The following is a 15,600-nucleotide window of genomic DNA, read 5'->3' on the forward strand; positions in this document are numbered from 1 at the left end:
TAGGTCATTAAGAGGTTGGTCAGAAGGAAAATGCTAGCCACTAGCCATATCCATCAAAACATTGTCATCCATTTTTTTTAAGGGAAAAGGGTGTGTTTAATACCAGGGTAAAGATAAATGTTAACATTTCATGAAAACAATTGTACCAAACACACCTTATAGAGGAAAATAATCCATGTCTCTTACCATATCACTAATGAGTTTAGTATGGTATTAAGCATTCACCAAAATATCTCAACTTTCAGAAAAATGGATCAAACAAAGCATAAGAGTAAAGAATGTGAGAAGGGCTGTAGTTTCAGGATATTTGCTAGATATGCAGTTGTGAATTGTGTGATGAAATGTCTTTGTAGGTACAAGCAGTAACTGTTCTCTTTATACTTTGTTAGCATAATAGTCCTTGCTGTTACTTGTATTGCTAACATAAAATCTAGGATGCCATTTAACAAAACAGTAACTTCACTATGAAATTAGAAAACATAAACCTAGTTATAAGTCTGCAATGAAAAAAGTTTACCAAATGCTATTAGAGTTTTCATCTCCAAGCACAAGAGACAATAAGAACCTGATTCATCCAACCAAGATAAAGTGTGCCATCTCTCTCTTCTAGAGTGTAATGTCCAGGGTAGCTTTCTAAAAGGGTCTTGATTGAAGCATTAACAAAGGAGCTCAGCGGATAAGGCGCGAATCCGGCATCCGTGAAACGCCGTCTCCACTTGTTCAGAAGCTCGTGCCGTTCGACTCTTTCTTCCCCTTCACATGCTACTAAGTTGACAACTTCTCTAGCCAAGCAGTGCTGCTCAACATTGATCCTCTCCTTGTGCTCCCTTGGCAGGACAGCATCAATCGATTCGAAAACAGCCAAGTAGTAGTTCAATGTCACCATGAAACGCGGCAAGAATTGAGCATTATTAGTACTAAACTCTTGCTCAACTAGAGTCACTACCTTGGGAGACAAGTTCTTTGCCAATCTCAACAACCGGTCGCGAGGATTTAGACTGGTAACACTTTCATCCGGAACATGGTGCAGCATAATGGCAAAATTCACTGCCACAGCTTCATTAGTTCGAAGTTCAAGATCTTCTAGTTGCACCTCAGAAGCAGGAACTCTAACAGCATGGAACTCAAAAGGTACATTACATGACTGTGCAAGTGCTGATAGCCTTTTCCCTACAATGTCAAGTCCCCCTCCCCGGGCATAAGCCGAAAAGGAGTCATCAACAGCTGTTATTCTGATACTAGGAGGCCCTCCCGGCCGGCGAGCAAGAGCCTGCATTAGGCTTACCCACTGAGTTCCCTGGCTAATCTGAAAATCAATTATGTGAACATGACTTTCCTCCTTCATAGCTTCAGCAATTGCTCCATTCGCCGACATATACCCAAACTTGAAGTATGGACATATTTCATAGAGTACATGCATGTAGGAAAGGAGTTCGTTGCCGGTCGGCTCGCTGCATTTTAAGGCCTTGTAGATTTTGCTTCCTGTGCAAGCCATCCTTGCAATAAGAGACTCCAACATGTATGCTCCTAATCGTTGCAGAGGATCCCCTGAAATCGAAACCATTTTTCGCAACTCTGATATCAGCCAATCAGTAGTCTCCATATCGTTCTCTGCCATTGATTTTGCACAAGTATAAAGCATCTCCTTTAAATCACCTCTGGATATGATCTCCATTGTTTTCTTCCACTTCTCTGCAGCCACCAAAAAGGAATCAGGTTCTTCTGGTTCCGGAACCACAATATCATACATATTTAGTGTACTTGTATCAGGTCCCAGCATAGCAGTTTCAAGCTCTCTTATCTTATCCCTCAGATCATCAAAGTCATGTGTCAAGCAAGAATTTATCTCCGGCGAGCCATTAGTAGTTTCGAGAGAATGTTGTGGCCTCAAGACATGTGATTTCGGTTCTAGCTTTGACACCGGGCTACCATTAGGCGAAAAATTGGCTGTAGATGCAGAATTTTGGCCCGGGATATTACTTGTTGAAGCAGATTCAAGGGTGCAATATGGATCCGAAATCTTGACCAATGGGTAGGTTGCTTGGTTGCTGTTATCAGAGGAAGAGTAGTTTTCTAGGTTCTCACTTGATGGAAAGCAATATGACTCCTGGTTTTCGGCAGGCTCGATGTAGAACCTGCCAGAGCCATAGGGAAGTTCATGTTCTTGAGATGTTTGCATCGAAAAACAACCGATCCTTCGAATACACTCAAGCAGTACTAAATGAATTTCTGAACTACCAACTTTTTCCAATAGCCTTTTTTGTTGTTAGGACAACAAAATATCAACAACTTTTACTTTCTAAACTTTGTGAACATGGTCTGCACTTCACTTCAAGTCAATTTCTGTTAGGATAAAAGAATATGAGTTAGAGTAAATCAAACGGCAAACGAGTAACAAGATTACCAGAACTATATCCATAACAAACAAAGATATAACAGAAATCTGATGGTTTTTTGGTCATTGCCTAAACCTGTTTTTTCCTTGATCTTAGTTGTTAGAAGCTAGCAGTAATCAAATTGGACTTTTTGGCTGTGACTAATCATGCATTTTTCAGTAAGAAAAAAAAGAAGCTACTTAACAAGATAATCTACATGAACTGTGCAATACATCCTAAAGCTATTTCCAGAATCATTGTTGCCTAGAGAGAAATCACAGATCTTTTGAAAAAATAAAATACAACAACAACAACAAAACCTTATCCCGCTAGATGGGGTCGGCTTCAAAAAAGATTGCTTCTGTAACACTTCACCACATAAATTTTCTTTTGAATAAAGGTAGAAACTACTGAAACTTGTGAGGACAAGCAAGTACTAAGGAAACAACCTACTGAGACTGAACAACGCTGATTAAAACCTCTATTGCCAAAACCCAGTGAGATAAAACCCAGCAAAGGATCATAATTCTGGAAAATTTTCTGACTATGAAGTACTTTCCAAACATTAGTACCTTAAATAGACAGAGTAATTTGCAACCTCCACAAAAATAACATTCTAATTTTGCATTTTTTGTTTGAACATCTTAAATTTCTTAGCCGGGTCCAGAAATTCCTTCTTCTGAGTTTTGAAATTATCATCCAAATCAAGAAAATAAAAGCCAAAATATTGACTAAAAACTCAGAAGAAAAAAGAAATGATTTCTTCATGCTATACTTGGCTTCTAGTATCTAAATAAAAGGGTTTTCTTTATTCTTCATTTTTCCTCTTAAACTCAATAAAAAATACAATCACTTCCATTGGTTTGGCTTTAACAATGAAAAGTATGCATTCCAGTCTACAATAATTGAAACTCAAAGCCAACATGCACAAGCTCAAAAAAATAATAAAACCAGAAAAGGGTAGAACCTTAAACCAATATTGCTAATTTCAAAAGCAAACCCATCTTCAAGCCTCAATGAAAGCATAAAAATAGAAAGAAAGAAAGAAAGAAAGAAAAAAGAAACTCCTTTTTTCCTCCCTTTGATAATTGAAACATGATGCAACATAACATAATCAGAAGAAAACATAAGAAAAATTCCATACTTTCAGAGCTTCTCACCTTGTGAATTAAAGAAAAAACACTCTATTTGGAACTAGAAAACAGAGAAACAGAGTAATGAGAATTTGGCATGCATATCCATATACATAGTATTTATTAATTTATTTATGATTATGATTTTATGATAAAGTGGGTTTGTTTGGAGCATGGCATGACACACATGTCAAATCACAAAGGTTGTTGTGGTGCTTAGTCCCTTCCCAAGTCTCTTTTGATCAATGTCCTTCTCTCATGTCTCAATTTTTATTTATTTATTTATTTTTACTTTTTTTAATTTTTGACCCATTTTCCGTTTTACTTTATATTAAATGGACGCCAACAGGGAAAAAGTCTGCTTTCTCATTTTGCTTTTTAGACCCTAACTTCTTACTTCAATTCCTTTGCTTTAATGCATTCCATCCAAAATAAAAATCAAAATATCTCTTTAATGCAAGAATTAAGATAAGCTTTTACCTTTTTCTTTATATCTTATACTTTATTAATAAAACAAAAGTTATTTGTACAATTTTATTTGGTAATTTGACAAGACCAGTGTGATTTTACGCAAAGTGCTAAGTTGAGTTACATTACGTTCATAGTTAAGGGAAAAAAATTATTTTATCCAAATTATAAAACAAATCTAGGTTCGCCTAGTGGCAGAACTTGAAATAAAATTTTGGAGGGGTTAAATAGAAAATAATTATCAAAATGTTTTTGATATGGACCATATTTAAGATAAGCTCGTCTAATCTCATCTATCTAATTTGGGTAATATTGCCAAATTTAAACCCCTTTTTCAAAATCTCGTTCTAAAAAGTTAAGGTTAAAGTCATGAGATGTAACTTTTTAAACTTTTGAAGGTTATATCTCACTTTTTTCGTGATTCATTAAAATAGAAAAACTATCTACAGGTATTAATATTGTAAAATTTATATGTTCTCCTTCTTAAATATTAGCCTTCCTCTTAAAAAATATATTAATTTTTTGATTTTTCATTATTATTTTATATAAAAATTTGAATATATATCCTGTAAAATATGTAAAGAAAAAGTTAGAAAGACAAATACTAAAATTTATAATATTTATTGAATTTTTTATCAATTTATACAAATACAATAATATTAATACTTATTGAATATTCTATTATTTTTTATCATATAAAAAATTAAATTAAATTAAATAAATAGTAAAATATAAAATAATATTAAATTAAATAAATAAAAAATATCTAATTTTTTATATTTGAACTTAAAGATAGAGAGAGTGTTGTTTATTGAACTTATTAGATACTTTAAGTTATAGTAAAATATTTAAGTTAATTAAACTATTTTTTATCTTTTGAAAAAGTACTACTAAATTTTTTATAAAAAATTTGAGAGAGACCATACCCCTTGTCTGAACTAAACTCCGCCACTGTTACTACATATAATATGAATTTTTTTATATAAATTTAAGAAATATTTTATTTATCGCTATGTGAAATTTACAGAATATTTACCCATTTAAATAATCCTATTTCATCTTAAATGTAATTACTAAAGCATAGTTATGACTTATGAGTATATCCCAAATGCACTGACATAATTTTTAAACAAAGATTACTGGTGTATTTGAGATAGAACTTTTTTTATAGTTTTCTCGTATTCCAGATGTTGAAACACCAACATCTGAACAAATTTATCTATGATGCACTGTATTCAAGATGTGGATAAATTTAATTTGAAAATTTTACATCTTAGATAGTGGCGTCCAAAATAATTTATTTATATAAGAAGTTATAAGTACCATAATTCATCACAACCAAACACTATATTATCTTCTTATATTCATAAATATGACTACTAATGAGTTTTTTTTTATTGTTGTTTATCCAAATCTATTTTTATTATATAAAAGTTGATACTAATTTCTTATATAATGAATTTATTAAGTTACGTATTTCTCTTTTAATAATATCACATCAGTAATTTTAATAATTTGACAAAATTTAAAAATCAACCAATAATCATTTAGTAAATTTTTTCTAAAAAAAAAATTCTTATTTATTATTATTTATTAAAACATAAAATACTAATTAAATACAATAAATATATATTAAAAATATCATAATAATTATAAAAATTTTAGTTATAAATATTAAAATTCTATAATTTATACATATTAATAATATATCTATCTTATTCTTTTAATTAAGTTTAAATTTGACACATTTTTTTACTAAATACCTTCAAATATATCATAATTATAAATTAATTCATAATTTTATATTATACTTTTGGTATTTTTTATTTTCATTTTTTTTTTTCTAAATCAAAATAAGTTTAAGTTAGTCTCATAATTAATTACTGAAACCAGGTCATCTAGTGAGAGTGATTCTTCAGATAAATATATTTCAGAGACTTTAACTGATAAAAATTTTCGATTTCTTCTTCTTTGTCATTAGCTATTTCTCAAGTTTGAGATGCTCTTAAGTTATTATCACATTTTTCATTTCAATGTCAAATAATTGAATAATCTTTTTAATGGTGCAAAAATAAAAATTATAACACGGATACTAAAATTGAGTTTCGAACGGAAACACACGTTTAAAAATAAAGATGCTATTCTCATGACAATTAAGAATAATACGATTTTAGATTTTTTTTTTCTTGGTTGACCACTTGACCTTGTAAGGGTAGTTGGTCCTCAGGGTCCATAACAAGCCACAATTTGATTTCTGTTATAAATATTACGACTTAGACTGAGATTATGTTGAAAGTTGAAACACAATCTAAAATAATCTACTTATTCATTAAATATAAACTACAACTTGTATATAAAAAAAAGTGAATTAATATTACAACTGAATACTACTATATTGAGAGTGAAAACGGAAATGTAATGATGAGAAATGGAGAATAGGTATTAGAAGGAGGACATTAAACTACATAAAACAAAATGAAAGCGCAGGTAATAAGCGGGAAGTAAGTATGGACGGTGAGCCAATCACCCCCTAGTCAATTAGTAAATAATCTAATTGAAATAGGATGAAAACTCGGTGTAATCAACTTCACGTGAAGTTGATAATTGAGAGTCGTTAAATAATTTGACTGATTTAATTAAATTTTTATTTAACAGCTCTTAACTATCAACTTTATATAAAATCGACTGCACTTGAATTACCTTAAAATATTTACGAAATTGTAAAAATTCAAAACAATTACTTTGATGGGCAATAAAAGATATAAATTAATTTCATATACATTTAATATTAGTTCAACAAAACTAATTTAAATAATATTATAATACTTTGTTAAAGGTAATTTATTTAAAATTCTAAATAAATTAAGGATAAATATTTAAATTGATCTCTTAATAAATTACAGAGTAATTATCCCAAATCAATCTTGGAGAATTTTCAAATATCCTAATTTATTTTTTAATAGAGTAATTACTTAGATCAGTCTCCAAAAATTTTAAAAATAGATATTTCTGTCTCAAAAAAAATTAATATACAAATCAATTTTTAATATTTTTTCTATCAAATATAACAATTTTCTTGAAAATTGATCTGTGTATTAATTCTTTTTGAGACTAAAATATCTGTTTTTTAAATTTTAGGAATTAGTTTGAGTAATTATTTTGTTAGAAAATAAACTAGAGACTGATTTATTTGTCGAAATAAAATGATTGATCTATGTATTAATTTTTTTTAAAGACTAAAATATCCACTTTTAAAATCATGAAAGACTGAATTAAAATAATTACTCTAAATTTTAGATCCAATACTATAGTCGCAACAAATTTGTATTATTCTAAAAGTCTTGGAGAATTATTCCCATATGATGGATTAGTCTATCTCTTTTAAATAATTTGATTAAAAAATTTATTATAAAATAAATTAGTATTTTTTTAAAACGTAAAAAAATAATTGTTTGACAAGAATAATAATTGAAAATAAAATGTGTTAAATAAAAAAAGTATTTTATAAAAAAAATTAGAAATTAATTTATATTTTTTTGATACTAAAATTATAAAAAAATTAGAAATTAATTTATATTTTTTTGATACTAAAATTATGAGTGCTTCAATTTTTTACGGTTTAATTGAGTTGAGACAAGAAAGGAAGAAATGAATGGCGTCGGCTAGCGTGTGAGTAACGAGTATATTGAGTAAAGACCAAAAGACAGATTTCTGCTTCCAACGTGTAGAATTGGGCCACGCGGTTTCTCTTATCATCCTACGTCTCTGCTAAAATCTGTCTTTTTCAATAAAATTTAGATTCGTGGCGGATTAATAATTGATATGTCGACCTGAAAATACCGTAGACAAAAAAAAATTAATATAAAAAATAATTGCTAGAAGACTAACACTTCTAGCTCCACCAGTCTTTTTCAAAAAAAAAATTGCCATTGCTAATAACAAAGAAATATTGATGTTGGAGTAATAATGTTGAATTGTCGAGGATAAATTAAATATAAGGTCAACGAGTGATAAATAATTTTGAAAAAAAAATTGCTATAAAAAGCTTTCGTAAACACTAAAAATAATATTGAAATAAAACTTAAAGATTATTTTTTTATTTAAATATTCGGGTGCACTATACATCTATGTAACCATGTCACCAAGTTGGTCCAATTTCAAATATAGTTACGCGCATTAATGAGAATGAAAACATGCATCCGCTCATTATGAAAAAACGTTACTTCTTCCTCAGTTCTTCTTTTTCTTCTCTGCTCACGTTATAGGCTTCACCGTTCTCCTTTGCTCACATTTTTTTTCTTGTTCTTTTTCTTCTTTTTTACTCGCGTTCTTTGTTATAGATTTGGATTGACTTCAACGTAATTAGCTTTGCGGTTTTTCTTCTTCGTTTTCTTCTTTGATCTGGACTTTTGAATTGAAACAATGAATGAATCAACTTCAAAATCAGTTGAATGAGTGCGATTTGGATTATTCTTCTGAAACGCATCACAATAATCTTAAACATTGTACAAAGTAAAAAGAGGCCACCAAATCGAACAACATTCATTTGGTGAACCGAAATCACAAAGGCCACCGAACCGAACAATGTACATGTGGTGAATAAATGGTGATCAACTTTCAATAAAAAAGAATAGTATTTCTCCATACAAAAGAAGTACTGAACAGAGTAAACCAATTTCAAAGCCCTAATTATACTATCCATTGAACTGAAGAAGAAGAAGAAGAACTTACGAGTGCAAATTTGAAAGAAGAAGGAGGAGGAGGAGGAAGAAGAGGAGAAATACTATTCTTGTTGATTGAAAGTTGATCACCATTTATTCACCACATGTACATTGTTCAGTTCGGTGGCCTTTGTGATTTCGGTTCACCAAATGAATGTTGTTCGGTTCGGTGGCCTCATTTTATTTTGTTCAATATTTAAGATTATTATGATAGCATGTAACAATCATTCCCTAGCTGTCTCAACGTAATAACCTCATTCAACTGATTTGAAGTTGAATCATTCATTGTTTCTATTCAGAAGTGTAGATCGAAGAAGAAAACGAAGAAGAAGAAGAACGACGGAGCTTATTACATTGAATTCAATGCAGATCAATAATGAAGAATGCGAGATGAGAAGAAAAATGCGAACAGAGGAAAACAACGAATTTTATTAGGTTGAAGAAGAAGAAGAAGTAGAAGAAGAATTTGAAAGAAGAAGGAGGAGGAGGAAGAGGAGAAGAAATAATATTCTTGTTGATTGAAAGTTGATCACCATTTATTCACCATATGTACATTGTTCGGTTCAGTGGCCTTTGTGATTTCGATTCACCAAATGAATGTTGTTCGGTTCGGTAGCCTCCTTTTACGTTGTTTAATATTTAAGATTATTGTGATAGCATGCAACAATCATTCCCTAGCTGTCTCAATGTAATAACCTTATTCAACTGATTTGAAGTTGAATCATTCATTGTTTCCATTCAGAAGTGTAGATCGAAGAAGAAAACGAAGAAGAAGAAGAAGAACGACGGAGCTTATCACGTTGAATTCAATGCAGATCAATAATGAAGAATGCGAGCAGAGAAGAAAAACGTGAACAGAGGAGAATGATGAATTTTATTAGGTTGAAGAAGAAGAAGAGAACAAAAACGTGATACGTTATATGAGGCGCGTGTATAACAAACGACTGTGGGATGGGAAAACGCGTGTGTGTAGGAAGTTACTTGGATAACATCCATGTATTTTTTACATAGATGTAGAGCTTTTCCTGCACTACACATCCATGTAACCATGTAACCAAGTTGGTTCAATCCCAAATAGAGTCACGCGCATTATTGAGAGTGAAAACACGCTCCCGCTCATTATGAAAAAACGTTACTTCTTCCTGAGTTCTTCTTCTTCTTCTTCTCTGCTCGCGTTATAGGCTTCACCGTTCTCCTCTGCTCACGTTTTCTTTCTTGTTTTTGTTCTTCTTCTCTAGTCGCGTTCTTCATTATGGATCTGGATTTACTTCAACGTATTTAGCTCTGTGGTTCTTCTTCTTCGTTTTCTTCTTTGATCTGGACTTTTGAATTGAAACAATGAATGAATCAACTTCAAAATCTGTTGAATGAGTGCGATTTGGATTATTCTTCCGAAACGCATCACAATAATCTTAAACATTGAACAAAGTAAAAAGAGGCCACCAAACCGAACAACTTTCATTTGGTGAACCGAACTCACAAAAGTCACTGAACCGAACAATGTACATGTGGTGAATAAATGGTGATCAACTTTCAATCAACAAGAATAGTATTTCTCCATGCAAAAGAAGTACTGAATAGAGTAACAACCAATTTCAAAGTCCTAATTACACTATCCACTGAACTGAAAAAGAAGAAGAACCTACGAGCGCATATTTGAAAGAAGAAGGAGGAGGAGGAGGAGGAGGAGGAGAAGGAGAAATACTATTCTTGTTGATTGAAAGTTGATCACCATTTATTTACCACATGTACATTGTTCGGTTCGGTGGCCTTTGTGATTTCGGTTCACCAAATGAATGTTATTCGATTTGGTGGCCTCCTTTTACTTTGTTCAATGTTTAAGATTATTGTGATAGCATGCAGCAATCATTCCCTAGTTGTCTCAACGTAATAACCTCATTCAACTGATTTGAAGTTGAATCATTCATTGTTTCCATTCAGAAGTGTAGGTCGAAGAAGAATGACGGAGCTTATCACGTTGAATTCAATGTAGATCAATAATAAAGAATGCGAACAGAGAAGAAAAACGCGAACAGAAGAGAACTATGAAGAAAAAGGAGGAAAACATGATACGTTATATGAAGCGCATATATAACAAACGACTGTGAAGTGGGAAAACGCACGTGTGTTGGCATGTATTTTTTACATGGATATATAGCTTTTCCATAAATATTAAGGATTGAAATAATAGTTAAGCGTTTTGTTACATGCCAAAGCGAAGTAATCACGGTCAAGGAACTAATTAACGTCAAATTTTACTTTATTACAAGTACATCTTACAACTTAAAGTCTAATATCAGCATTTTCCTAATGGCATGACAAGAATTTTCTTTTCTTTTTCTTCTTGACTTGATGGCAGGTGTCCTACCATAGCAAGAGCTATATATATATATATACGAATTTATGAGTGTGTTTAATTAGTTTATATTTTTATTTTTAAATGTTTGTAAAAAAAATAAAAGTAATACTTTTTTACTTTTAAATTTTTACAAAATTCTAAAAACTGAAAATAAATTTAAAAAAATGAAAACACAAAAATTTTAATACAAGAAAATTCAGGTCAAACAATATGTTTTTCACCTTTTTAAAGTTAAACGCGAGACATTAACCCTATAAACAGTGATGGATATAAAAAATATAGGTGATGAAGTCAAATTTTCATAATTATTTTTAATGATTAAATTTAATTTTATGACTATATGAGGTCAAATATAATAATAACTAATATATGCATGACTTCGATATTCCCTGTACGTAGCTAGTATTTTCTGCCGATGAACAAATCTTCCCTGATTTGTATTAACTTTATTAAGTTAATTAATAAATTAATATATTGGATCATCTAGGCCTTCAAAATTCAAAGGTAAAAGTCCAAAAGCTTGCATTTGTCAATGAAAAAGACATGGTGGTGGGTTAAGTCACGTTACAATGCCAAAAAATGTTGAAACATGTGAGAAGACTCTGCAAATGGTCTTATAAAGGTGAACAAAGTGATCTCGATTTTCATGCATGCGATTCTGAGCTCATCCGTTGTACCCTCAGAGTTGAAAAAATTGGTTTCTTGCAAAGATTTTGTTATACATAAATCAAATTTTTTTTTGTCCATGGTATTTTTAATTTGACATGTTAATACTGTTACAGATCTAAGTTTTATTTAAAAAATTGATACTGACTAATAAATTATTATATATATAAAATAATATTCAAACTCTTAAATACTTATTTAAATGAATGAATGATTCACAAGTCGATCAACCTTAAGTTGATTTATACATAACTCAAGTTGAACCCTCTCACTCGTTATTTCACTTTGTTGTTTTCTGTTTAATTTGTTTTTCAACAAACCATCATTCACGGCATGATATTATTAATAATATTATTTATGTCATCATTAGAATGACAAGAATTTCTCGTCATCCGTGTGTCATTATTTATTTTGCTGTGATTTTATTCACTTTTCATTGGGTCTAATTTTTTTTTTAAGTTTTTGAATTTCCTGATTTTTCCTTTTATTATATGTCCATTCATACCCTATGTTTGTGAATTGTGATAAACATTTTATGGCCCTCTCAAAAAAATCGTTGTTATTATCATTATACTCCTATAGTCCAAATTTGTGGCTCTTTGTACCTATCCAAAGATGAGATTTTTTTGTTTTTAAAATTCGACTATTTTAGTGCAAATGGATTAAAAGAGAAAAAGATCAATCCAATTATATATATATACATACATGACAATAGTATAGAAACTCTGTTAAAAAAGGTTATGAAACGAGAGTAGATAATTAGGAAGTTTACTTAACAATAACATTGCCGAATTAGAGTGAGGAGAATTATAAAATGATAAAATAAGAGATTGATTATTATTAAATTTATAATTTTTTATTATATGTGAGTTTTATTATTTTTATTTAAAAGTAATTAGATTTTAATTTTTTTTAATTTTTTTAGTTTTAGAAAAACTCAATATATATATGATAAAGTATTATTTTTATCTCTAATATTTAGAATACATTTTAAAGTTGTCTCTAACATTTAAATTGTCTGGTTTAAGTTTTTAACTTTTCAAAATTACCTTAATAATATGCTGACGTAACAGAATTGACAGGAGAATAACATTGAAACAATTTTAAAACGTTTGAAATTTAGATATAATGAAAACGTTGGGAATAAAAATAATGCATTACTTTTAAAAGAATTACCAAATCAAATAAAATAATAGTTGATTTTATGGAACAAATTGCATTACGAATTAAAAATTTTTACTCATACTGTAGAATGACTAGTAGATAAACTTTCAGAAAAAAAAGCATGATACATATATAATAAAATATAAATTATATATTTTTGTCTCTAATGTATGTACCGAATTTTTTAAATAATTAATTTAATTAAATTTTATTTTTAACTTTAAAATAAATTTAATATTTTATTCTTCAATAATATTATTTTTTTACTTAGATAATTATTCAGTTTTTTAATTTTATCCTTAGTAATGTGATTAAGAGTAAAATTAAAAAAATAAATTTATTCAGAAAAAAGTAATGTATGTGATAAGAATAATTTACTTAGATATAATTAAAAAATAATTGACTAATTATCTAATATAAAAAATTAATATTATTAAAAGATAAAATTAAAATTTAATTAAATTAAATATTAAAAAATTAGTATATTAGAAAAAATATATAATTTATACTTTATTAAATGTACCATGTTCTTTTTTTTCACAAATTCAGTTACTAGTCATTTTACAAGCATTTCATAATAAGTAAAAATTATTAAAAGTAAAATTAAAAAATTATTTAAAATAAAATAATGAATTAAGAGTAATTTATTTAGATGTGATTAAAAAATAATTAAATAATTAAATAATTATGTACCGTAAAAAATTAATATTATTAAAGGATAAAATTAAAATTTATTTTAAAATTAAAAATAAAATTTATTTAAATTAAACATTAATGAAGTTTAGTACATTAGAAACAAAAGATATAATTTTATACTTTATTATATATGTATCATCCTCTTTTTTTCCTTTCTGTTAAAAACTCACTTTCATTTTCTTTAATTTGGTAATTCTTCTAAGAGTAATGTATTATTTTTGTCTTTAATGTTTTCATCTTATTTAAGTCCCTAACATTTCAAAGTCGTCTCAATGTTGTCTTACCGTCAACTCTGTTAACAAATCACTAACGACACATTACACCACATCCGACAAATAGCAGCGCTTGATCATCTGTTGAAATATAGCGTGCGGCTAAATTTTTAGCAGCGGTTAATAGTAACTATGCAAGTATTGTTAAAATTAAAATTATATTTTTTATATTTTGATAATATTTTTTACGCAATACTTTTTAAAAAGTGTTGTTTAAAAATAAAAAAACCATTATTTTAATTTTAGCAACACTTTTAAAAACACTATAGCCACTGTAACTATATAAATCTATCAATTTAATCCTAATATAACTACACTAAATTGATAAATTCTCATAAAATATTTATTCAACGTCTAATTAGATATGCTAGATGTCATGTATGATGTGAATTATCGTTTAATATCATCAATCGTATACGAAAACTATTAATTGAGTGACTGAAGGACGAAAATGATTAATTTATAATATTTGAAGGACCAATTTAATTGGTAAAATCTTTCAAGGACGAATTTAAAGAATGAATAATCTTTTAGGAACTAATAATTTAACTCTCTTTCTCTCATACATGACGATTTGTTGTCGATATAATTTAAAATAGATAATTAGAAATAAAATATTAAAATCGACCACCAAGCCTTTTATATTTTAGTGACGATGATGAAGAATATATTTTTTCTTTATAATCGACGGATATGACGTTTATTTTAGTGTTTAATATATCGATACCATGCTGCTATCGATAAATTTGGACGATCCAGATCATTTTTAAAAAGCAAATGGATAGTGTAGATTTAATTTATAAAATATACGGGTAGGGTGTTCTTTTTTTCCTAATTAAAGTCGACGAAACTGCCATCGATTTTTATCAATAAAAAATGATTCCAGGGTACACTTCTCGTGCCTTTGGTTTTACCCAAATTCATCATTTTACCCAAATTTTTTCGTTTCACCACTTCTCATGCCCCAACCCTCCTTCTCTGCCATCCCTCTGTCACACTTGTGCTGCTTTCCTCCATCACACCCGCACCACCATCTCTAGTTTTTACATTATTGATACTTATAATAGTTTACCAATCATTGTATATTTATTGTAGGAAATATTTGAAGAGCGCATATTTCAGACTAAGCAAGAGTGGTAGACTGCTGTAGAGACTGTAACTAATCTATTGTTTGTCTCTGAAAAAAGCATATGGATTGAGACAGTAAGTGAAAAACGAAGAGGTAGCGTATATGGCATGAGTGAGGTAAGGAACTCTTCTATGGTACGACCTCGAGTTAATGGGCCAACCACGACTACCAGCACCGATATTTGGATCTTAGAGAGCGGATCACAATACTCAATAGGAAAATTGAACAACATGCCGCTAAATAGAGAACTTGAAGACTGCTACCAAAGGGAGAAAAGAGAGTGACAACAGAATGTTAAATTCTTGCGTGAGGATCTCAACACCAGTAATTCACAGATGGATCAGTTTAGTCGTCAACTCAGCAGCTTGACTGAGTATATGAGGGTGATAGGTCCTAGTAGTTATGGATCACATGTCCCCCTACCTCCTCTTGTTACTTTTTTCAAGTTCTCAAAGAAGCACAACCCAAGGCAAACGACCCCTTCCTATTCCGCAGCCACCAGGATAGTCACAAGATTTTTCTCAAATGGAGAATGATCTCAACGACTCAGATGAGGACTATTTTTACGAATACAAGTAGGGTTATTTACTTTATTTTGAATATTTTGTATTAATAGT

At 29.6% G+C, this 15,600-nt stretch overlaps 1 protein-coding gene across 3 annotated transcripts; it reads right to left on the reverse strand.

Annotated features, from left to right (window-relative positions):
- Positions 1-296: 296 nt before the first annotated feature.
- LOC112790810 (scarecrow-like protein 21) lies at positions 297-3,760 on the reverse strand. Of its 3 annotated transcripts, none has more exons than XM_025833384.3 (2): positions 3,536-3,760; positions 297-2,343 (listed from the first exon to the last, which is right to left on the reverse strand). In XM_025833384.3, exon 2 carries the CDS (start codon positions 2,177-2,179, stop codon positions 536-538), a length of 1,644 nt encoding a protein of 547 aa, XP_025689169.1. In that variant the 5' UTR covers positions 2,180-2,343; positions 3,536-3,760; the 3' UTR covers positions 297-535. The 3 variants fall into 3 exon arrangements, with proteins under 3 accessions (XP_025689169.1, XP_025689177.1, XP_025689186.1); XM_025833392.3 differs by having other exon boundaries at positions 3,520-3,755; XM_025833401.3 differs by having other exon boundaries at positions 3,343-3,614.
- Positions 3,761-15,600: the final 11,840 nt, after the last annotated feature.

Source organism: Arachis hypogaea, chromosome 1 (genome assembly GCF_003086295.3).
Source record: "Arachis hypogaea cultivar Tifrunner chromosome 1, arahy.Tifrunner.gnm2.J5K5, whole genome shotgun sequence".
In the NCBI taxonomy this organism is placed as follows: Eukaryota; Viridiplantae; Streptophyta; class Magnoliopsida; order Fabales; family Fabaceae; genus Arachis; species Arachis hypogaea.

Excerpts from the sequence above, each read along its gene's own strand:
- LOC112790810 (XM_025833384.3), bottom strand. The coding sequence starts at position 2,179 with ATGCAAACATCTCAAGAACATGAACTTCCCTATGGCTCTGGCAGGTTC.